The sequence below is a fragment of the Malaya genurostris genome, chromosome 1 (assembly GCF_030247185.1).
Source record: "Malaya genurostris strain Urasoe2022 chromosome 1, Malgen_1.1, whole genome shotgun sequence".
Classification (NCBI taxonomy): Eukaryota; Metazoa; Arthropoda; class Insecta; order Diptera; family Culicidae; genus Malaya; species Malaya genurostris.
This window is the reverse complement of record NC_080570.1, coordinates 4071071-4091114: the sequence shown is the minus strand read 5'-3', so window position 1 is coordinate 4091114 and position 20044 is coordinate 4071071. Positions and strand designations below refer to the sequence as shown.

The 20044-nt window shown below is 38.9% G+C and overlaps 1 protein-coding gene and 1 pseudogene across 1 annotated transcript in view; one reads left to right on the top strand and one right to left on the bottom strand.

Moving 5' to 3' along the window:
- The first annotated feature begins 3100 nt into the window (after nt 1–3100).
- LOC131430139 (glutathione S-transferase 1-like) lies at nt 3101–5360 on the top strand (annotated as a pseudogene).
- A 3732-nt stretch (nt 5361–9092) lies between these two features.
- The window catches only part of LOC131430130 (uncharacterized), a 71188-nt gene continuing 60236 nt past the window's right edge, over nt 9093–20044 (bottom strand). The window contains exons 2-6 of the mRNA XM_058594854.1: nt 10962–11315; nt 10398–10893; nt 10178–10339; nt 9791–10104; nt 9093–9730 (exon numbers count right to left, since the gene is read on the bottom strand). Coding sequence (XP_058450837.1) covers nt 9108–9730; nt 9791–10104; nt 10178–10339; nt 10398–10893; nt 10962–11315 — 1949 coding nt within the window. The 3' untranslated portion in view covers nt 9093–9107. The remainder of the gene's footprint in view (nt 9731–9790; nt 10105–10177; nt 10340–10397; nt 10894–10961; nt 11316–20044) is intronic.

The window sequence follows — 20044 nt, the reverse complement described above, 5'->3', positions numbered from 1 at the left end:
TATTTCCGAAATTTATTTCGAGAGTCCAAGTCTAGAACCATGACCTGATTTCAGTTCCAGATTTCGGCTCCAAAATCCAGGTTTAGAATCGAGTCTTCGAATTCGGTTTAAGTTCCAGAACTCTGGAACTCGATTCTGGACGAAGAACTGAGTGTTAGATCTTGATTCATTCACTGCATTCGGAAACCGCATTTCAGAACTGAACTCTAGAATTGTATTTTGTACCTAGATTCTGGTCTGAATTGAACGAGGCAACTACGCAGCCTAGAATAAATGAAAAATCAAATTTTTGCCTTCTTTACTTATTTTAGAACACTATAATTTAGGGTGAGATAACCAATAGGTGATTATCTCATACCACCGAAAATTCTATTACGAATTGGTGATCTTATCTCCGATGACTTGGAGGAAAAAATATGTTGATACGTTGAATAAAACAAAAAATATTTATGATCAAAAACTTAGGGGAGTAGTAGTAGTAAAGTAAGACATTTTCACGTCAAAATATCGTCCTAATACCCTTGTCCCAACGTTTTTTTTTCAATCCTCGAAACAGTTGTTAAAGTCAAATTCCGGAACAGCCTTCAATGCGCGTAGCGATCCACGTTTGATGTCTTCAATTCACTCAAAACGGTTTCCCCTGAGCGGTCGTTTGAGTTTTCTGAATAGCCGGAAGTCACACGGAGCTAAATCAGGTGAATACGGTGGCTGCGGAACGATATTGGTTGAATTTTTGACAAAAAAATCACGAAGAATCAATACAGTAAATTGGGTGATTTTTGAACCAATCGTGCTTTCACTTTCACCACATGATCTTTCAAAATGGTTTTTACTGATCCTACCGATATTCCAATGATCCTTGTAAGGTGACTCTGACTGTTGATCGTTGATTCTCGAGCACCAATTCCTTGATTTTATTGACGTGTTCATCATCAGTTTGATGTTGATGGCCGTCGAAAACACTTCGACTCGCGACATGCAATTATCACCGAAGGCCTGTTGCAAAATTCTGAACGTTTCGGCACCAAAAATTTAATTCCACACATCAAATTTAATGAGACTTCTTTGTTGAATAATTACACTCATAGTGAAAATAGCCGATTGCATTTTTAATACTTCAGAAAGGCAGACTCATACTAAACACTAATGAATATTTCGACGTGACATTTGGCACAGATATCATTGACAGTCATACCAACTTAAGACAAAAAAAAAAATATTTCGACGAATAAGGTTTCCGAACGAAATATAATTCAATAGTCGTACTGCTTTTTACCCACAGTAGTACAAATTGATTATAAACGATGGACTTTAATTTCCTTGGAAAAGGTTCCCATCAAAGGCCGAAAAGTTTTCGTTGAAAAAATACAAAAGTAAATAATAGGCCGAATAGCGCCACCGCCGATAATTCATTCAAATGATTTCGATATTTTGAATCGGCGCACAGCTCTAACCAGAACTGGATTATTTTTTTATTCGTCCCGCTTCGACATCCTTAAGGGCTGAGTGAACAAAGAGAAACTGTCACTTGCTCTTACGGCCTTCTGAAAAATCAACCGAGATATGTGCAAAATGACTTTCGATGGCCCGGGGGTGGCCAAGAAAGTTTTGATATTTTCGGTTACAAGTTTGACTACATCAATCGATCGAAGTGGATTGACATATATAAGCTTAAAATGTGTCTCAATTTAATAAAGCTACCGCTTGCTTGGCAGCCGTGCTGAGCCGATTTTATTTCTCTCCCATTTTTCGTTACGTTACCAGGAAACTGGAGCAGAAAAATTAGCTCCGCCATAGAAATCGACTTACCTTCACAAAAATAACATTCACTTCATTTTTATCGCGATAACATATATGTGTTTATGCACTAATCGCATCTAAATTAAATTATCTAGACATTGTCAGGATAGATTTTTGATCCATGCTTTTGAAGGCGAGATATTCAATGAACAAGTTGAACTTTTCAGATATGTAATTCTTTCTTTAGAAAATAAGACTTTCTCGATCGCTAAAGTCTATGAATCATTCTGAATTTTTTAATTCTTTAAGAGATTGTCAGTTGAATTTTTTTATATTCGTCAGCGTTTCTGAGAAAATCAGATTTGAAGTGTGAAAATAACCCTCTAAAACACCCTAAAACACACTGGCCTCAGCCCTTAATAACTGTTTGAGTTTCACGACAATCAGTTTTTTACAGAAGTTCGATTACTGGGAGATAAATTTACCATACGGACAGTATGGTTTTACCGTACTCGGCAACTATTCAGATTTACCGTATGAATTGTATAGCTCTGTACAGAATTCTGTACTGAATTTACGTAAAACTGATCGTCCGGTAAAAATTTGCATATTTCTATAGATTACCGAAAGTTCTCGTCAAAAATATTACCGAAAAACGGAATTAAATCTTAGTGTGTAGTGAAACGTCCATTGTTGCAAAACGCAAAAGCAGTTTTCTTCGCTGTTGTTGAGCGGAAATACAGAAGAGAAATATCACTTTGTTCGGTTCATTCTTCTAAATAAACTGATGTTTTTTTGTTTAAGTTTCATCAAGCAGTAGCAAAAAAAAACTGATTTTGCGTTTTTTCAACAATGGCTGTTTTTTTTAGATTGTAAGTAGAAACCTTAAAACTACTGTGGTACAACACAATCTAAAACTTAATTTTTTTCAAATAATGAAAATTTTTTTATTGTTTTCATCTCAAACATTGAGCGGCATTAGTACAAACGTAGCAAGCTTCGAGTTTAAATGCTATATGTTTTTTCAGATATTTATTGACGAAACTCAAACTTGCTGTTTTTTCCACTATTTTCAAAGAACCCTTCAGAACCTGATAGTTTTACCGAAAGGACTAGTTCTCCTGAACCGTTCATTCGTTATTTGAAAAATTTTCGAGCGTTTTTGAAAAAAACCGCTCGAGAGCAAATAATTATATTTCTTTGGTAACAAACTCTTCAAAAGAAATTTTTAAAAACTGCGACCAAAAACCCCAATTCAAAGAACTTTAAAGGTTAAATTTCTTGGATTATAAAAATCCAACCGTGATTCAACATACACAAAAACAATTATTTCAAATTGGAAACATATCACTAAGATAAATATGGGTACAGTTACCACTGCATATTTCTATATTTGGCTATCTTAATCTATTCAATGCGCGAGGTTTTGCAATTTTCGTTGATTCATGTTATGAGTGTTTGTGTGTGTGCGTGCATGAAAAAAATCGCTTTTCGGCAACAGCGATGTCAGAATTACGGAAATTTCCGTAGATCAACGGATTCGGAGATTTTCTACGGTGGTACGGATTCGTAGATAAAATCTACGGATATCTACGAAAATTGGTATTTTTTCAACAGAAAACTAAGGAAAACGTTTGCCTGGCTACCAGAGAAAAGGTCTTTCCCTACTTTTCACCGCTGTAATTTCCGATGAAAATAACAATCTACGCACAACACAATGACACTACCATCTATCTGGCATCACTGCTTGGCATCTCAAACGAAGAAGCAAAGTGAATAAAAACGAAGGTGCGAAAACCGTTCTATCCATTCGCATTCTCAGTTCTCACAGTCAATTTTGTTTCACTCATTGCTTAGATTCAAACATGGACCTCTACTGTCATCCATTGTCACCGCCTTGTTGGTCGGTAATTTTACTGAGTCGCCAGCTTGGTTTGGAGGTGAACCTGAAGCCGATTGATTTCGATTCGAACGAACACCTGAAGGAAGATTTTTTGAAGGTTTGTTTGACAATTGCCGAAGCGACATTAGTTTTTTCTTTTTCAACAAAGATTTTTTTTCTCAGATCAATCCCGAACACATGGTCCCTACCCTGGTACATGGAGACTTCATCCTGTGTGAATCCCGTGCCATTTTGTCCTATTTCATGGATTTGTACGGAAAGGAAAAGAATCAATCGGAATTGTATCCAACGGATGCCAAAACGAGGGCTGTGATTCAACACCGGTTAAATTTTGACTTGGGAACGTTGTACAGACGGTTCTACGACTACTGCGCTCCGATGTGGGAGAACAAATCGACTGGAGCCCCGGAACAGTTGAAGAAATTACATGAAGCTTTGAGTTTTTTGGAAATATATCTCGGTAGAAGTCGCTACGCCGCCGGGGATCACTTGACGATTGCGGATGTTTCACTGACGGCCGATTGAATTCTGCTACGTAAAATTGGACCAATACCCGAAGGTATTGGCCTGGTTTGAACTGTGTAAGAAAGAACTGACGGGATTTGAGGATGTCGTCGGCAAACAACGGGAGGAATTCCACAAGATTATTGGGGAACCGAAGCAGTAGCAGTTGTGAACGCCTACATGTCAGACAGTGGCGTCTCAGGGAATACTATATTTAATAAGACAGCACAGATGCCGAAGGCAGTCTCAACGAATGTAATTCGTTTTGTTTTATAAAATCTTGGAATAATAAGCTATAATGTCTGGAATGCAATGACTTATGCTACTCGCTACTCGCAACCTCTGATAACATTGAAATTAGTTTGAATTGAATACTGGTCAAACGAATGAGAAAATACACTAATTGACTATCATCGTTGTTTGACGATTCGAATTGGTGAGCTGAAAACAAAATCGCCTTCATGTACGCAACCAGCTATGCTCAGGTTACCACGAACATGGAAAGATGCTCGAAACGGAAACTCATAAAACTTGGGGTTCCGTTTCGTATTCCGCTGATTTTAACTTGTATTCATCATCTTAGTGGAGAGAGCAGTTCAATTTGAACTGCCGCTCTGATGAACTAAAGGCAGTCGAAACGTGAAGAAATCGTTATCATCTTTGTTTTGAATTCGATATGGAAGGAAGGCTGAGTTTTAAGCAGAAGCCAATCTACTTTTTTTTTCGGTATCCCGACGTAGTAGCTTGTCAGAGATGCCTTGGTATCCGTCATTTTGGTAAGGAAAGGGGTTCCAATCAGCTTTGCAGCCCTACCCAAAATGCTTTTCCTTCCTGTTAATACTTTATATCAGGAAATAATAATATTACCCAACACTTTTGATTATTTATTTATGTTGATTTTCTTACCTTTAGTAATAATCCAGTGATTCTATTAAATTATATTGCCGCCTAGGTGTCTTTTCAACTGTCATTCTACTTTATTTCCTTGAATACGATAGTTAGTTGTACGTAGTATGTAGATATCTATATTCCATTCCAAGTTTGTTATATATTCCATAGTATTTATCATCCTTCTCAACCCGCATTCCGAGGAATTAATGAAGGTGATGATTCTTCTTTGCTAGACGAATTTAAATGTTAGTACTTATTTGATTTCATTTCATATGCCTTACCTTAGATGTTCAGTGTTTCTTAATTGTAATTTTTCTATTTTTCTTTTTTTGTGTTCGTCGTGGTTTTCATTTAATTTCATTTCCTGTGGTTCTCATTTGTTTCTTCCATTGTTATTGTTCTTCATTGTTGTTCATGTATGTTAGATATTCAGTTTTTCGTCATGAAAATAAAGTAAATTATAAAAGTCAAGTGTTAGTGAGCTTGTTTAAATTATATTATGCAAGGATGCGCATTTAACACTCAAGGCTCCATCACTTCACTCCGAAATTCCCACTTCACACACGAAATTCCTTTCTTTTCCATTTTTTCACAATAACAAATGTAGCTACACTCAAAATGCAATATCTCACAAACTAATAATCAGACAGCTGTCAAATTTATACACGTATCTTTTGAAGGTTGGTACTAACTGAAAATGGTATGGATTTAATTCTAGTGGCGCCCTCACATAGAAACGATACGAACTTTTCAACCGATCTGTTAGTTAGTTAGTTAGTTAGTCAGACCAAATACCAATTTTTTTTCTACCAGGAAATCTTCTGTTTCGTGTGTCATCAAATCCTGGTTTCTATGCTAAGATCACAGCATGCTGTGCGTTTGGCTGTCAGCTTTCGTTTGTTTGTGCGGTTGAAATTCTGCGTTTTCAAAATGTCGCGTATTGAAAAGGAAGTGAAAATTAAGGTTCTGGACACATGGCTAAGCGAGAATGGTATTACTAGGCGAAAATTTGCGAGGCGGTTTGGAATTCATCATGCCAGTGTTAAAACCATCATTAATAAGTTTGGGAAACACTATTCTTTGGATGAGCTACCAGGAAAAGGCAGAAAACCCGGTTCTTCCAACCCGAAACTGGACCAGGAAGTGGCAGTGATTTCCAAACTGGACCCTACAGCTTATTTTCAGTGGGTAGTGAATTCAAAATTATTACCAGGTGGCAATGAGTCGCAAATAGTGGACTTCGATACTTAAAAAATCTTTCTGAGGAAGGCCCTGAGTAAAATTTATATAGACATGTGGGTAATATATCATTGCGAAAAACAATTCCGTTTCCAATCTATCAGTTGCAAAAATAATGTGATTCATTCTCTATTTTTCAAATTCAATTCATGCAAAATACAGAAATAAAAATCAGGTCCACGTTCAGAGTTCAGATGGTCAGAGGTGATTTTCAGAGCTCGAGTCCAAAATCTTGTTCAGAATCCATTCGGAATTCAGACCCAGAATCCTGCTTCCCAATTCAGAATTTAGGTTCTAATCTAAAATCTCTTTCGGGCATTCAGACCCAGCATCTAGGCCTGGGATCAGAACTTACGTCCAAAACACACGAAAACTTATGTATTCCTGTCAGGAATACATATGTTTTTGTGTGTCTAAATTTCGGATCCCGGTTTACGCTCAAGAAACCAGATCCATGTTCTAAAACTAGGTCCAGAATTCTCTGTCAATAATTTTGGTACAGAATCTCCGTTCCTGAATCGAATAGCCGACTTTAGAATTCATGTTCAGAGGTTAGGTCAAGTTACTCAATTCAGGTCCAGGTTCTGATCTCCAATTATAGTACGGAATCCTGGTCTGGAACTCAGATCTTGGCTTAGAATCCATGTACAGACTCAGAATCCTAATAAAGAATTCTATATCAGTTTCACAATACAGAATCAGGATCAAAGGTCAGAGTGCAGGTCCAGAACTCAGATCCAGAAACCAGATCCTTAATCATGCTTCAAAATTTTGGAACAGAATCCTAGTTCAGAGTTATGTTTCTGAATCCAGCTTCAGGTTTAGAATCCAAAATCGAGATAAAGCATTCCCAGTATCTACGTCAAATTTTTTGAGTAAAAATCTTGTTTGGAATCCTGAATCCAGCTCCAGATTTAGATCCGAAACCTTCATCGAGAGTTCAAGCCAAGAAATCAGATTCAGGTCTAGAATCCAAATCCATGCTCAGTATCCAAGTGATAGATTCCTGTCTCAGGATCAAAATCTCTATCAGAATTCGGGTTCAAGAAACCATGTCCAGATTCAGTATTCAGATCCAGAAACCTTGTCGGATATCCAAATCCAGAGTCCTGGTTCAGAATCTCTGTCAATAATTTAGGTTCAAGTATAGAATTGAGGAATCCTAGAGACCTCGGCTCCAGAATCCAATCCAGGCTCACAGTTCAAGTGCAAATTAGGTTCAAAGTTTAGTTCCGGAAATTCTGTCAGAATTTCAGAAAACAGGTTAAGGTCTCTGTCAGGAGTTCAGATTCACAATCTAACTCCAGGTCTAGAATCCAGATCCATGTTCCGAATATAATTACTGAGTTCTGCTTCAAGATCAGAATCCATATTCGGATAAAGAATCTCTTTCAAAAATCTAGGTTCAGATTCAGTAATCCGATCCAGAAACCTTACTTGATAGTTCAAGTGGAGAAATTCGGTCGATTCAAGTGGAGAAATTCGGTCGAAAGGTACTGGTATGACAAGCAATATGTTCCTGTGGTTTGAAGTCAACCATTTTTTTACACTACCGGCACTATAAATGCAGAAATCTATCGATCTGAGTGTCTCCAAAAGAGATTGCTGCCCTTATATAAGAAGCATAGTACACCTCCACTGTTTTGGCAGGATTTAGCTTCGGCTCACTATGCCAAAACCACTCTCAATAGGCTTGCGAAAAAGGATATAAATTTCGTTGAGAAAAACATCAATCCACCAAATTGCCCTCAGCTTCGACCCATCAAACGTTACTGGGCAATCGTGAAGAGGGTCTTCAAGAAGACTGGTAAGGCAGCTGGGACCATGCAGGAGTTCGAAAAAATTCGTACAGGAATAACATAAATTTCATCCGGTTTTCATTATGCTCAAGTTTAACCTCGTATAGTAAGGGATCATTTTAATGTGGAACACATTTTTGTTTTCTATATAGGGGTGCAAATTAGAAAATTCAAGAAAAATACACGTAGATATGTGGTCAGGTTTTGAACAATTACAGCTCAGTCAATTTTGTATCAATTAATTATATTATGTCACCATTTGATTGGAAATATTTCTACGTATTGACTTGAATGTTTATAGTCATGTATTTTTAATGATTGATGTTGAAATGTTGATTAGTAGTGAGCAGTGTCCTATTTAGTCTGCTAAGAATCTCCGGAATACCGGATTTCCCTGCCATAGACGATGGTTTTGAAGGAGTAAGCGATATATCAAAGGTAAAGTTTCGCTCTGATTGGTCAATCGATTCAAAAGCGATTCTATCCCTGTTTTTGACTGTCTCTCTCTTCCAGTCATTTTGACTCTAAATTTCGGGCTTGCTAGTGTTGAGTACGCATCCGCTTGCCACTCAGAAAGGTTCAACGGATAAGCAATGTAAACAATATTCTTAGTGATATTAAATACGGAAAAGAACTATTTAAAATGGTAATACTCTGCACTATTTATAGTGCATGTTTACATTTCATTATCATCGATTGTACCTCGACTGTGTTATCATCAACTCATCTCATGCTTTCTGAGTAAAAAGGCAAGGTATTTTGCAGTAACTGAAGTTAATATAAAAAATTACCTTTAACAAGTAGGTGAAACGTCGTCGGGCCTACAGTAGGGCATTCAATGGTTTCGATACTGCATGTGTCCGGTTGCGGTCTTCGACCTAACGATTCAACCGTTGGAATCTTCTTCAACGGTTTCAACTTTTGTAGTCTTCGGGAATACCCCTAAATTGCCAAGGTTTTTCACAACACACAACACGCTGCTGCTGGCAAATACATAACTGGTCACTCACTTTTTTTTTGTATAAAATTGTTTAACACCTAAATTTATTAAAACCTAAGATAACACAGATAAGAGTTGCTAACAATAATAAATACGAGGACTGCTGTGACTGTACAGGAAGGAGCGTGCTGACGGCTCCTGAGCCGGACACGCCGGGTCTCGCCGTCGGTGACGACGGTGCCGACGGCGGATGTTGCTGCTTCGGTTGCTGTTGATTCGTGACCGTATACTGGGTGTTACTTCGTCCGGTGGTGACCACTGGCGACGACGGTGTCGAGTTGGCCACCACGGACGGCGAGGAACTTTGCTGGTTGTGATTGTTGTTATTATTTTTGCTATTGCCGTTATTGTTACTACTACTGTAACCGGACGTGGACGATCGTATTGTTGCGACCTCGGAGTACTTGTGGGTTGGCCGGCTGGACGGTTTGAAGGTTTCCGGCACGCTACAGTGTGCCACCTTGTTAAGCTCCATTCCGAAGCGATGCGGATTTACGTCCCGTTGGCAATGCTCACCAGCTTCCTTGATGAAAATTTGCCGATCGGAAAGCATCGTTCCTACGAAACACTCGTAGGTACCGACGTCCCGTCGCTGTGTGTACGTGTAGACGATGTTTCGGTGCGTCCACTGGCCCAGACATCGATATTCCCGTTCTGTAATTAAGAAAGCCGTCAGTAATTGAAACCCAAGGGGGACGGTGAAAGCAAACAAACCTTCGTAAATTTCATCGAATTCACAAGCCGAGATCTGATAGTACATGATATCGGGGGAACCGCATTCCGATGACAATTTCGCACAGAGCCCTTCGTCGTCCGGTATCACACCGGAGAATTCGCCCACGATCGGACACGGCGACACGATGCTGTTGCTATCCAACCGTCCCTGGGTAAGCCACCGATCGTCGTTGAAGTAAAACTCGTTGCAGATTGTGCTCGTGTAGTTCGGTTCCGAACGGGAACTGATCTGAAATTCGAAAACGTTTTCGTCTCGTCGCTGTATCTTCAGACATTGGTACTTTTCTTCGCCACTGAAATGAAAAGCGGGATAACAGTTTGTTAAAATCAGCGGACGAAAAAACACGGTTGCCAGTATTTTCCTACCATTGCGTTTGACTGTAGACGATGTACTTGTCCGCATCATGATTGGTGTGGTTCTTCACGCACTTCATGGTGTAAGTTTTGAACGACGTGTGGTCCTTGTAGATCAGCTGGTTTTGACTCACGATCACGTGTTCCCATTTTCCAATCAACCAGTTGGGGAAGCTGCAAAATGAACACAATTAGCTTCGATCGAGAAAAATTCGTCGAGTCGCAAACCTACCTGCAATACTGACTGATTTGACCGAACTCCTGCGGAATCGGTTTCAGCGAAACAACCTCACTGTGGTAGTCGTTGTTGATGTTGTTCCCGTACGAGTTCAGATTGCGGTGGTATTTGTTGATCGATCGACAGGTGGAGTCCTTACTGAAGGAGATCTCAATTTCGCCACTCTTCGGATTTTCGATCCACGTAGCACACCGATACTTCGGTCCCAGACGGGCATCACCGTTGGCATTGACCAGTGCTACGAAGTTCTGATTGCGTAGTCCCCGCCAATGGCCAAGACATTCGAACGTCACTTCCTGATCGCGGAAAGCACAGTTCCGAAAGCGTAGATTCAGTGCCGACCCGGACGGACAGTTGTCGACTTCGGATTCCTGGGATTCACACTCCACCTGATCTTCGGTTCCGTTGTCAATGTTGTAGGATAATTTGTACCGACCGTGGATCGGACAGTACTCCTGGCGAACTTCGTCACCGTTCCATTCGCGGAATTCTACGGGAAAGAAAGAAGATTGTTTGAATAAAGTTGTTAAATGTGAGTGAGATCCAAGCGTGACTTACTGTAGAGAATGATCTCCGTATTTTTCTCCTCGTCCTGCAGCTTGTCTTCCCGCAGACAGGAGGCCAACGCCTTATCCTCGTTCGTGTGACACTTGGAGATGTAGTCACTGTCCGCCGTCAGCACCCGCAGGACATTTTTCGAGACCAGCTTCAGGTGGAAACAGCGAAAGCAAAGTGCTTCCTCGGTTCCCGTCACCAGCACCACGTTGTTGTCGTGTCTTCGATGGCACATGCCCCAGATCGGTATCGCACTCTCGGTGATGTTGATCCGGCTGTACCGCACCGAACCGTCCGTCACCGTGTTCTGGGTGATGTACTCGCCTTGGTACTCGATAGGAAAGTAGCATGCCGAAGCTGTAAACGAAACCAAACATGAGATTGAGATAATTGATCAGTTTTCTGGTGTCGGTTTGGGAGGAGATAGGAGAAATTCAATCTCCGGATATGAAAAACACAATGGGGAGGGGGGGAGGGGAAGGTATTTCGCGCATCAGAGAACAAAGTGTCAAGTTAGCTTATAAAGTTTAGCCCCGTTTCGATGCGGTCTGGGTGTTTCGCTGACGGAAGAAGGAAGCAACATCCGATGTTAGGCGATCAAAGTAGGCCGGCGACCATAAGAAATTTTTTGACAGTTGGATGTTGGCGGCTGGAGTTTTCAAACAGACTGGAAATCAGTTCCTATAGCGATACAGATTCTAAAATATTGCAACTGAATATTGAAACAGAGTTCATTGCACATATTAAATAGTTTCCTCTCTGTTATCTTCGTGTCCAGGATGTAAGTTTGGAGACGTATCTTTCTGTTGGCTTGCGAAATCCCTGACGAAAAGGTTGGGATTCTGCTTGTAACAACTGACCATTCTTTTTTTTCTTCCTGTCTGCAGTTCTCCAATTTTTTTGTTGCGTTTGTGGCAATTAATTTGGCTACATTCAACAATTTCGTCAACTGGATGGGTAAGCTCAAAATTTTGACGTCTTGCTCCGTTCGATTCGGTACTATTTTCACTAATTAAAAATGTCAAAATCGAAAAGTTGACATGATCTTGAAAATGAAAAGTGTGCAAAATTTTCGTCAATGCATTTTAATTGTCAATCGAAAGTTAACAATTTTTTCATCGTAACACTCTTTCTAGAGAAACATAGGTTTTTTTGGCTGCCGACCACTTCAGCGAAGACTCTTCTCGAAAAATTTAAAAACTGATGAAATTTCTTACAACGACAATTATTTTACAATCTTTTTTTCAACCTAATACCATATAAAAGCACTATTATACTGTTTTACTATGAAAATAGAAGTGAAACATTACCTACTCTTTCGGAAAAAAATGCTCCTAAATTAACAAACATTCGATCGAACACGATTTCGAGTTTAAGTTCCGTCAATTCAAATTCGCTGCATCTTGAGAACGGATCATTAAAAATACATTTAACAACAAAATTTGAACAATTTTCAAAAATTTGGTAATATTTTAAAGGCTATAACTTTTTGGTCGATTATTTCTCCATCTTGAGCTACAGTGCAATAAACTTTATTAAATTTCAGCTACAGAACAGAACAAAATGAAAACAGTGCATACTTTTTCCATGTAGTTCCAAAAGTTACCTCAAACATTGCCGAAAAAAATCATATCAATTTATCAAACCGTTCATAAGATATAACTTTTTGAAAAAATTAAAGGAATTTTTGTGGATGCCCTTCTCAACAGTAAGGCTAGACATCAGCATAGCCAAACATGCCTCCAAAGTGCGCTTGCGTTCGTCTTTTAAGTCCTGAATAGGCATATTTAGAGCCCAGCAGTAAGATATCTATCTAATATGCAGAATCTCAGTACTTATCATTGTGCCATTTGTTACGTGGTGCACCTTCACTTTTAGTCACCCAGCATCATTTTATGTAGTTTCGAAACGGATCAATGTAAACGCATCATCGTAGGGACTCTTCTGCTGCCTGCTTTACCGGCAGTTGCGTTGGACAACCACGAAATTAATGAAACTACTATTTCAGGGGGTAATTCTAAGGAGCATTAACATCACACAGGCCCGTGCGCAGGGGGGGGTTTTGGGGGTTTTAACCCCCCCCATGAAGATTTTTTTTTAAATTAAGTTTCATGAACAATGGAGTACTTATTATATTAAAGTGCAAATAACTTGACAATTCATATTTTTTGTCAATTTATTATCTATTTATAAACTGACATAATAAACCCCCCGCCACCCCCGCTTTTCACATTGTCAATATAGTGGATGAGGCGCCTTTTCGCATTTTGGACACCCCCCTCTTCCCTTGAAACCCCCCCCATGGATGATTCCTGCGCACGGGCCTGACATCACAATATGATAGTTATCGAGCTTTTCTTTGTTTTTTTCGCAGCTTTCCCAAGTAACAATTTTTGTTACGCTAGCTTGTTTGTGACTAGTTTGCAACCAGATATTTGAGTGATTGTTACTAACATCTAACCACTTGCATGACTCAAAAAGCGCAGTTTCTACTAGTTGTTAAGTCGGCTAAAACTATGTTATCGTTACGTTGTAATGCCAAACTGAAACAACTTATCTTTTCATAACTTGAAAATAACTTGTTTTCAAGTAAACTAGTTGAAACTTAGTAACCATCGACATTATAAACATTGAATGAATTCCAGAATACTTTTCTATCATCAATAAAAAAGCAGAAGAGTACTTTAAGTCACAAACTTGATACAAGGTACAAATTTCACAACGATCCAAAAACTGTCGAGCGGAATTCAATTTTACTTAACTGTTTCTTATGCGCCTTCAATTAAAATCTGTTTATAAATATATAAAAAATAAACAACAAAATAACCCTATGTTCAGAATGCTCAAAATTATTCCGAGTAGAGTGATTTCTCATCATTTTAAATTCATATATCATGAGAACTATAATATTATCATAATCGATGTTCAATCCCTATATTATTTTCTTCGTGTTTATGACAGTGCATAGAACAAAAATGACTATTCTGCCTTTCACTATTTTCGGCAAAAAGTAGTTTTGAAAAAAGTAATATCCTGGTTTTATTTACGTTTCATACACTTCTTGAGACTCCATATTGTGTTCGCCATATTCAAGCCAACAAAGGTTGTTTTGTTTGCATTTTAGTTGTCATAACGTTGGGAAAACTTACCGATAACTATCTGAATTAATGAAGAAATTATATGTTATAATCTTATAATATCTAAGTTATTGCTATATCAATTCACAGTAACGATTCACATATACGTTAACGTATTTATAATGGTTTCGCAACGGAAAATAAACCTTTTTTCAACTAGTAGCTTAAAACATAGCTGTGATTAAAGATATGTTAGAATCAAGTAACGATAACTTACAAATGATAGTTAGTTTAATGTTTACGTTATATAGAAACACTGCTGTCACCTTGTTTTAACCAGTATAACATAAAAAACACGTTCGTGCTCTTGTTGCAACACAGTTGGGTTAAGCGGTATCAAAACTAGTTATGGGTTGCTACTATTGAAGTCAAGTAAACTTATTTTCAACTAGTGGCTAGAAGCATTGTTGTGATTAAAAATATGTTTGGATTAAGTAACGATAGCCTTTAAATTATATTTAATTCAATATTTTACAAAGATGTTATGATTGGAAACCTAAATAACTATTTCGTAACTAGTTATGTTATGATGAAACATTGCTGTCACCATGTTTTAACCAGTATAACATAAAACACATATTCGTGCTCTTGTTTCAACATAGTTTGGACTTTGTTGTATCAGAACTAGTTGCGGATTGCTACTTGGGTTGCCTACCAAAAAAATTATTTATGAGAGAACGAATATTTTGTTTTTTTTCTAGATTTATAATAGGTGTATAAAATGTATCGGCAAGCCAGTTGTCGTATGTTCGAACCCCGACCTGGAAGGATTCTTAGTGTCAGTAAGATCGTAGTACAATAATTCTGTACGCTGGGAATGCGAAGTCTGTGGAAACAGAAAGACAAATTCCACAAAAGGAATGTAATGTCAAGACTTTGTTTGTATAAAATGTATGAGTAAATAGCATGAAAATAATTAATTCATAAAAGTGTTAGATTTCGGGAGCGACCAAGGAAATTCTTACAGTATGCATATTTTCGGTACGCAACAAAAAATGTTTGTTTTAGTTCTACTGGTTAAATCCGTCTCAGCCGGGACTTTCCATTCCATGTAGTACACCAGAACCTAAATTCTTAAACTGAACTTTGAACTAGAATTCCGAACCTGAATAGAGTAACTAAATTAAGTCCCAGAATCCAAGTTCCGAATTTAGATCCGGTATGTAGGTTTTGAGTTCTGTAAAATAAATTCTGGTTCAGAAATCAGTTCCAAAATTCAGGTTCGGCGTTCAGATCTAACATTTAGTTTCAAATTCTCAATCTAAAATTCATATCCTGAATTTTGTTCCAGAATTCTGAAGTTGAAATCCTCAATCAGAATTCTGGATTCCAATTCCGAATATAAATTAAGAAATTAAATTCAGTTCCAAAATGTGTCCAAAAGAAACCATTTCCAGAATCAGGATTCAGTCCCAGAGTCATAGTTTTAATTTCTGCATCTGTAATCTAGAACTAAACTCTGAAATCGAATTCTGAAACAAAGTCCTAAATCTGAAATTAAGTTTAGAATTCGGGTGAACCAGGATCTTAATTCAGTTTTAGGATTTTGTTCCAGAATCCAATATAAATTTCAGTCCAGTCCAGTATTCAGGATTAGAATTGCTATTGGTAGAAAGTACTCAATTCAATGTCCAGTTCCGTCCAAAGCACAAGTGGATTACGTTGCATACTCGTACAGTTGACTACCTCAAAACCGTCGTCGCGGGTACGAGAAAGGCAAGCAAGCGTGATGACTGTTCTTCATTGTTTCCAAAAGCTTGAGGAAATTTAGTTTTCTAGTTATTTATGGTTGTCTCACACTGTTGCGAATTTATCCTAAATTGCTGATCATATTTCTGATAGCATGACGAAAGAATGTGACATTTGACCCGAAGAAAAATAGATCCATCGATCAAACGTTCCCCGAATAATCGATGGTGTTTAGTCTGGCCCGATTTTCAAGATGGATGGGTTTGCTGCAGACCAATTTTAGATTTTCAGCTCGAATCACACGATTGACTCGTAAGTTCTCAGTTCTTTCCATATAAATCTGATAACATAAATTCTATGGGAAAGTATAACCTTTCAGCCTTTGCCGGAAAACAATGTTTGGAGTCGATTCAGAATCCAAGATGGCGATTTCTGATATCTTAATATTCCTTGAAAACTCTTATAACATTTGAAGTCATTCCATATTCCTCCGGTTATTCGATATGCCTTGGGATGTATATTTTTGGAACGGATTTGACAAATACGAAACGAAAAATAACCAGTTCTACTGACTCAATTCTTTTGAATTACGCCCATATTTTAATTGTTTTCAAATTGTATCGGTGAACCGAAAGTATTCAACATTGATTTTTAAACGACCTCAAACATTTTTTTATTCGGCTCCTTTATACTTAAGTGTAACGCGGCCGTTTTACAGTTTTTTTTGGGGATCGCGTTATTTTTTTTTCTTGGAGGAGAGGCGCTTTCGCTGTTATCTAGCGAATGAAGGGGGAGCAGTGGTTCGCTATTCACATTCCCGTCCATTGGTTCAGCAACAATCGTTATTTTTTTCGACGTTGGGTAGGTTATTAGCTGCAGTTGGTGTATTTTGCTTTATAGGGGACACTGATGGTTTCGTTGAGGAGGCTACTTCATTGTTGTTGGTGGCTGACAAAGGTGTACTGGGGTTGGTATGAAGAAAGCACCGTTGTCCTTTGGTGTAGTTGTCTCCTTGTCCAGTTTATCATGGCCATCTGATTGTCATAGGTAACAAGTGATTTGCACGGTATTCTTGTATCCTGACCGAATGTCACATAAGAAGGTATAGGCCTCCTCAAGCGCATGCGTAACAAACGTACGCCATTTAGAATACCGGGGAAAAAACTCTTCCACTTTTCTTTTTCGATAGAGAGAATCTCCCCATATTGGGACATGGTATGGCGAATATAAGTATCGATGACGCTTGAGGGAAGATCATGCACACGCACTTCTATAGCACTATCTTCCATATATACTGGAATGTTGTACTTGATATTTTCATGCTCCACATAGTGCACATTATTATTGTCTTCAGCGAATTGAATTGCATCCAACTCTTTATAGAACTGGATATAAACAACATTATTGGTCCTATTGCAATGAAGTAAATGCACACGTTTAATGTCAAGATGCATTTGCTCCTTAAGCAAACCTTCAAGTTCTCGTATCGAAGGTCGAATTTTGCACTGTCTGAAGTCAACAATAATTGTATTCTTTCGTACCGGCGGTAGCTTTTGTTCGTTTGGTTCACTCATTTTCGAGGTCTATTATTCACTACACAATACTGTACTTGGTTTCTTCTGTCCCCAACGTAAGCGGTTTTGTTTTATCGACTGACTTGGATGAGATGTAAACCCGAACTGATCTTGGCAATTGATGCTACTTAGAACATCCTTTTTCCTGCAAATACTGATCATTTCCGTTCCATAATTATCCAATAATACATATACATAAGGAAAACTATTTTTACGTACAAAATTCCAAATAACGTATTATTACGTAAATGGAGGTTTGGGTCTATTTTTTTTTCATTCGCGTAGTAGAGTATGAATGAAGATTGTTATGAAAGTGACTGAAAGTAACGGATGTCTGAGAAAGTACCGAGTGTTCTACAACGCAATCTAAGAGAAAGCTACATTTAACATGCAACTAAACTACTAGGTGTGTAAGTTTTTGGAAGATGTCCACGCCGTTTGCGGTTCTCAATGGTCAAATTACTGCAAAAGAGATACAATTTGACTAGTAGATCGATTCTCTTCCATAGATCAAAGCGTAGTTTTTTTTTCTAGCAAGGACAATGTCTATCAAGTTTGGCATACTCAAAATAAGGAACATATTATTTTAATGTTTCCCAATATTGTGTTGTGCTAATGCCCAGGAAACTTCAGTAGTTACTGGATAGTTCTAAACAAAACCTTCAATGCAGGTGCTTGTAGTGTAGGACGACGATATGAACTCGATTTTTGATCGATACCGCTACTTTCTATTATATTATGGAAACAACATTACTACTTTTTCAGCACGCACTGTGCACAGAGCGGTGTCCAAAAATGCATCGGGTGCACTGAATATCGATGAAGAAAATTGCCACTGATTTGAAGTGAGAGAGTAAGTTTAATACTTCTGTAAATTCCGTTCACTTTGAGACGTTATTGGATGAACTTTCAAACAGAGATTGATACAAACAGAGTCCAAGTATTGTGGGATGAAAGATAAAATTAGTACCCTGCGAAAAACAAACTGCCAAAATGCAGTAAAAATTGACAGTAGATTGTTTGTACGAAGCATCAAGTGATGAACAAGACTCCAGAAATAAAACACAAAACTGTCCCAAGTCCTTTAACGTGTGCTCATTGGTTTCCGGAATCAAATATTGAGTAAACGAAAATTTCTGTCTAATTTGAACTACAGTGACTTCAGCATACTGTACATGTGCTGGGAATGCTGAACAGAAAACAAAACTCAAACGAAGAACTGCTGGGCTTGAATTGTCAACCATTTGGCACGGAAAAATCACGAACCGAACTCATGAAAGACGCGAATCCAAGCTCGTCGGTGGAAACGGGAATGACAGAGTTACACAAAATTATGACCGTGGTTTCATCCAAACCAGTTCCCTCCGGCAATCCGGTCCAATTTCCGTCTGTTCGTATCGTAAAAATTGCAAAACAGAACACTGTCATAATCGCAAAGAATCCGGGGTAGAATCCCAACCGCAAAGTGTTCGTACCTACGTACGTTGCCAAGGAGAGGAAACCAGCCTGCTTGGGTTGTAAAGATGAGAAGAAGAAAAAGCACTACAACACTACACCTATGCATGCTAAAACGCAAACACCGGAGGACTCTAACTGATGGGAAAAGCAAACTCGGCACTAAAATTATATGGAACCCATCTCGCCATCGTCATCACCGGCGACGTCATTGCGGGGATCGTTGCGGCGGCGATCATCAGCATCTCCTTCTCTCACGCCAATAATTCCCATCCAATTCGAAATGAGCCGCTCTAAATTGGAACAAACTCACCGGCTGGTGGTTGGTTGGTTGGCTGTTGGCTGCTCCGCTTCTGGCCTTAGTGAGCATCGAAGAAAAAAAAACGAGAATCACCAACCCGAAGCAAAGACAGAAGAGCGAGCCACAGAACGGAGGAAAAAAAGTATTAAAATATTATAAATCAACCGGAAATAAGTGCATATTTTCGTTAATGAGTTGAAGTTGCTCGTTTTTTTTTTGTCGCCGTCCGTTGCCACTGGGACCCGCTTTCCAACACGGTTGGCAAAAGATGCACCCAGTCAGTCAGCGCGCGCACGCCCGTCGCCGTCACTGCCATGTTTAGGCTAGTTGGTCAACAACCGTTAGTTCCAGCGTTAGTCCAACAAGGGGGGGGGCAGCCCAATAATTTGGACCGGTTTTGATGAATTGGTGCTGTTCCGAAGCAAAACAATTACCAATAGAAGAAGACGCGCAAAACGCGCACACGCTCCTCGCAGATGAAAAGCGCTTTTCATTAGACAGGTAAATAGCATCGAAGCAGGCTAGCAAAATAACGAGTTTCTAATTTGGTGCAGAAAGCGAATGGGTCGCGGTGAGACGAGACGGCCCTAATCGATGATAATCTTGCGAGTCCGCAGCGCAGCGCATCAGTCAGCGTCTACTGCGATTGATTGGGTTCAGCAGTTCGATTTGGTGGAAAATTGCTGGCCGGCTAGATTTTTGTTTGCCAAAGAGTCAATTTTTCCGTTGACTGGATTTCATCCAAATTTGATTTGGCAATGATTGCTCGATTGGTTGGGATGATGGCGCCGGGCGGTTATTTTGTGCCCTCCCCCGTCCCCAGCGCGCAGGCGTGAAATCAAAACAAATCAACACTGATTGGATTGATTGTTCGCCAAAGGATGGTTTCTTTAGTCTTGCGTATTGCGCCTACTAAAAGTTTGGCAATTT